Source organism: Dreissena polymorpha, chromosome 12 (assembly GCF_020536995.1).
Source record: "Dreissena polymorpha isolate Duluth1 chromosome 12, UMN_Dpol_1.0, whole genome shotgun sequence".
In the NCBI taxonomy this organism is placed as follows: Eukaryota; Metazoa; Mollusca; class Bivalvia; order Myida; family Dreissenidae; genus Dreissena; species Dreissena polymorpha.
The window spans coordinates 47,490,216-47,495,528 of NC_068366.1; the positions used below are offsets into that span (position 1 = coordinate 47,490,216).

A 5,313-nucleotide genomic window follows, 5' to 3' on the forward strand; every position below is an offset into this window, starting at 1 on the left:
GAAAATGGCAATTAATAACGGCGTCATACATTCAAATGTAATGTATTCACTGTATTTAAGCACACAAACTAAATCACGTGTCAAAACAATTTAAAATAACATCTTTACGGGACAATCATCAACCATATATAAGCTTTGTGGTTATATTATTGAAGGGAATTCTTTTGATTTTAATGGCCAAGTGTTCAAAATAAAAACTAATAAGTCTAATATATATATATATATATATATATATATATATATATATATATATATATATATATATATATATATATATATATGTTTATGCATGTTATTAGTTGCTGTCAAATAAATCTAAAATCTAATGGTTAATACAAATTAAGTTGTACGTTAATACAGCTGTTTCACCGGTTCATATTATCAGACTAAGTATATAAACACTTATATAACATGGTGTTATTTAAATATCCATTTTCGTCTCAATTTTGAATGGATATCATTGTTTGCTACTTCCACGGTTGGTGACCATAATGAATTTCCGTAAACCAGACATAACGGAAATAAAAAGTAATAAATCCGAATTCCAAACACTATTGTATTGTCCGAAATGCACTTCACTTGCGATTTGTTTCGAGTTAAGTGAATCAGTTCGCCATTTCACTTATCATATCAGGATCCTATTACAATATGTCATTTTGCGCTATAAAAAGTTCCTATGATTTGTGAATAGACTCGTTTTTCTTCAGAATGAATTAATATAAACAACCCATCTCGTCCGACATTGTTTGAGTTGTTGCATTCTTAGGACAAACGGATACCAGCCTAGGCGAACATATCATAACTGTGGTCGACCGCCGAGCTAAACATACTCAACGTCGGTTGTTTCCGTAAAATAAGCGACTGGAGATGTCGGGTTGTTCTCCCCCGAATAGCCACTGTCTTGCCTATCGATTATATCTCCTGCGGGTTGTAGCAAATGCGTCTGAGGCGATTTTGCAGACCTCGTTCTCTCCCTTTCCACGTAATCACAATCGCTTATTTTCAATGAATCCACATTAGGGTGAAAGCTTTTTGAAGGCAAGCTAGATTCACTGTCTTCCCTCTCGCGGATGATTTCCTTCAGTCGATGGTTTTCAATCAGAAGAATTTCCATCTTGTCACTCATTTCGCGATGCTGTTGTCTTAGAACGGCGTCTTTCCTTTGTTGTTTCAATTCGTCTACTTGATTTTGAAGGCATCCCTCTTTCTTCTGTAACTCTACAACAAGACCTTAGACATAATGTTGTTGTAATCCTAACATACAGCACTTTACATTTTGGGAATGAAATTGTTCCATAAATATTACAAGAAGCTTAAGGTTATATCATGCATTAAATTGTTGTAAAATACCAAACTGAAAATGTGAATATATTCATATTCATCCGCAAGCTTTAGTGTTAACAACTTGTAATATAAAATGTTCGCCGCTCATAGACTTTCGAAACTTAAACTGTTTAGAATAAACCTGATATCAAAGCGTTCGCTTCGATGAATTTGTTTTCGACGTCTTGTTTCTCAGCATTCGTGGTGTCCTGCTTTTCTTCTGCCTCGCAAAGCGCGTTCTCTAACTGCACAATGCGCATGCTCAAAATATCAACCGTCTGGTTCATGTCCGTCTGGAAATAATAATTAACGTTCTCATTTTTGTCAAAACAAACAATTTTAGCTCGATGATATCGAAAATCTAATTGAACACTTTCAAGTCCGTTTTCTGGTTGAAACCGGAAGTTGGTGTATTTGGAGCAGATATTGAGAATACTCCCAGAAAAGGGATTGAACCCGGGAACCCTGAACCAACGATATTTGGTGTATCATTTATTTGTTTTCTTTTTCAGTGAGACTATCATTGCCTGTATAAAATTTCAATATTCTTTTTCCAAATTAAATAACATTATTTTACGTGAGGGCCGGATTGACTTTATTGATATTTCTCTATTTCTCTATTCTTCTTTATTGAAATATACGTACTCTTTCATACAGTGTATTTGTTTTTAAAACGTTATCTATAAGATATCGATATGACATATATATATATCTATGCGTTGCAAAATGCAAATATATATCAGCATAAATGTCAATTTATTAAACGCTTTTTTTTATCGAAACTAGACATATTGGCATTATACATGTAAGTTTACCATATCCCTTTTCAAGTGGGACTTGTACTCCTCGAGTTCGCCCATCCTGAGTTCCATACTCATTTCTCGTCTGCTAAGACGCCACTTTTCCCGCTTTAAGACATCGGTGAGATTTTGCGCCACCTCGAGATTTTGTTTTAGTTTCTCATACAAGCTTCCGACTTTCTCGAACGAAGAATCAACACATGACGACTGAAACAGTTGCACTCTGACTTTTTAAATATGTCCAATAACAAATTTTACATTATCTCTCGTTTCAATGTTAACTGTTATATATACCATATTACTTGTGTATTTATTGACCGAACGAACTAACTACATCGTCTTAATAGGATGCTTTAATGGTTTTATGGTACGTGTCAATTTCATTCTTGAAAAAACAACAACAAACACAGGGTCTTTTATTTTGATAACATTACTTTTATGTGTGTGTTATCAAACAAATATACATTGTAGGAAACGCTAGTTGACTTCATCTTACACACGTTCCAGTCGACGTAATTGAAAAGAAAACCCGTGCAATAATTAAAGTAAAATTAGACACTTCGATATTTTATGACACGCAATACAAAGACTGATTTCACAAACACTTTTCATGTCAATACTCTCATTTCCTAGCAACAGACCACATTTACACGGGAATGCACATCTGGTTTAATTATCCATAATGTAATTTCAAGATGTTTAAACCTAACGAAAGAGCCTTTCAAACAATCATGTCGGCGAAAGTGGGCTTTCGATCATGACGAACAGAGGATTGTATTGTTTCAAAAATAATTTAAAAAATACTTAGGCAAATAATGATATATTGCCTTGTTTCGACATGATATAAAAATCATTTAATAACAGTAGCATTATTTAACAGTTAAGTAACAGTAACAGTTCTTATTTATTTATGTCTAATTTAAACGGTTTACTATAAATTAATCATCTGCTTAATGTCAAAGTTTATGCTATTTGAGAATCATATGATTTGAACCACGAGCAGTTTACACTTGGTGGTATGTCGTGAACACGACGTATAATCCGTCCTACTTAACGTCATTTATACGTGATTGATTGTGTGAAGAAAACACGTGTAATTGCCCTTTTGGCTGTGGCGTATTCGATGGTTGATATATCAATTTATATGCAAATGATAACTGAAGGACTTTATGGTTTAATAGCGCTGTAATTTAATGTATATGGGATTTCTGTGAATAAGGACTAGTTATAATAACGTTAAATTTAAGATAATTTCAACGAACATTGTAGTGAAACATATTCATTTATAAATTATACTAATAAAACATATACATAGTATAGCAATAACGATTAATGTTTGTATTAGTGTCGGTGGTAACGTTTTTAAGTGTTGCCTTGTTCAATCGCTCTTGGACAACCGTTTAAATGTGATCCCTTCGACACGTTATGGAGTAAATAGTTAACTCACTGGCACGTATTTCCCCAAGACATGCTTGAAGGAAACAAACCCGTGAACATTTACTCGCTACACTTAAAACAAAGTATTCCTCATCGATGTGTTTCAAGCATAACGCCACGTTATCAAGGTTATACGATACTTTCCGACATGCATTTCTCGTCAATATACTTCAAGCACGCCGGCAAGTTATCAAGCATACCCTAATTTTGTCGATGTGTTTCAAGCACACATACACTGTATTAGGGCTACACTGCACTTACCGCCAGGTATTTCTCCTCCATGTGTTTAAAGTACACATACCTTGTATCAGTGCTACACTGCACTTACCGTCATGTATTTCTCCTCGATGTGTTTTAAGCACACATACACTATATCAGGGCTACACTGCACTTACCGCTACGTATTTCTCCTCGATGTGTTTTAAGCACACAAACTCTATATCAGGGCTACACTGCACTTACCGCCACGTATTTCTCCTCGATGTGTTTCAAGCACACTGACAGATTGTCAAGGCTGTCCACAAGCTCCTCCGCAGTGTCTACCAGAGCGATTGAATTTCGGTGGTTGAATACCGGGTTTTTATCAAGCTTCTTCGCCGCCATGACGTTTAGTTTACAACTTCTTTATTTTACTTAACTTGTTCTTTTATTATTTCACCTAATAATAAAACAACGTTAACAACAATGGATATCATAAGAAAAGCCTGCTGTTATATGCTAAAATGTCAATTTAAAAGAAAACTTATCTATTAAGTACAGCATTTTGATTTTGATTTTTTGTTGTACATAGCATTTTGATTTTTTGTTGTACATAGGTAGTATATCTAACTGGACAAACTGTATCAAATGTCTTTTGATACGATATCAAACATTAATGTTAACATTTAATATTAAATAATATTAAAACAATTATATAGAGACATTGTTAAAGAAGATGAGTATCTATCTTTTGGCGCGTTCAATCATTCAATAATATCACATGAATGTGAGTCACATAAAGTTTTAAATGTAAACAATTACTTAATAACAATTACTTTGTTATTTATCAACATATATCATTTTATAAAACTTATTTCTTGTAATAGTTCTTAAACGGAGCAAAGTTCGTATGAACTGAAATGTACATGTATAGACGTTTTCGCAAAACGTATTGTTACCTACCGCCGCTAATTAGTAAACCTTTGTGTATAGTAAACACCATAAAGCACTAACCTGTGTCCCAGTACTGAAGTGTCCTATAAACTATAACCTCTACTTAGATCTTATCGCAACTGCTGTCGTTTGATTTTCAACGCTGTCATTTAAATGTTCAACGTAAACACTGCTATATATAAGCTTAAAATCCACTTGTTTATTACAACAATGACGTGTTTATATAAGAAATAATTTAAAGGCTAATGAACATATTGAAAACGTATTAAATTATTGACGTGTAACACGACTGCATATCAAGTTATGAATAATATATTGTGGTTTGTACTGTCACTTATACACCTTCTAAACGTCGGAAAGGTTAACACTACACTCACCGACATAAATAAGGCGATTCGGTTTGATAGACAAGAACAGTGAGAAGCGAAGAGTGAAGTACAACTATTAGAGTAAACACATTTAAGTACGTTGGTTTGTTTATTACAAACGTGACATTATAAGTCATGTACTAAAAGTCGTTATCATCCTAACACAACAGTTTATTTCCTTACCGGAAAAATCAACAAGCGTGAAAGAAGAGTTATTTTAGCCATCCAATTTG

The 5,313-nt window shown here is 33.7% G+C and overlaps 1 protein-coding gene across 1 annotated transcript; it reads right to left on the reverse strand.

Annotated features, from left to right (window-relative positions):
- Window positions 1-278: 278 nt before the first annotated feature.
- LOC127854013 (uncharacterized) lies at window positions 279-4,941 on the reverse strand. The gene is made up of 5 exons (XM_052388919.1): window positions 4,773-4,941; window positions 4,023-4,218; window positions 2,139-2,330; window positions 1,466-1,616; window positions 279-1,218 (listed from the first exon to the last, which is right to left on the reverse strand). The coding sequence occupies exons 2-5, from the start codon at window positions 4,161-4,163 to the stop codon at window positions 821-823; spliced, it is 882 nt and encodes a 293-aa protein (XP_052244879.1). The 5' UTR covers window positions 4,164-4,218; window positions 4,773-4,941; the 3' UTR covers window positions 279-820.
- Between the last annotated feature and the right edge of the window lie 372 nt (window positions 4,942-5,313).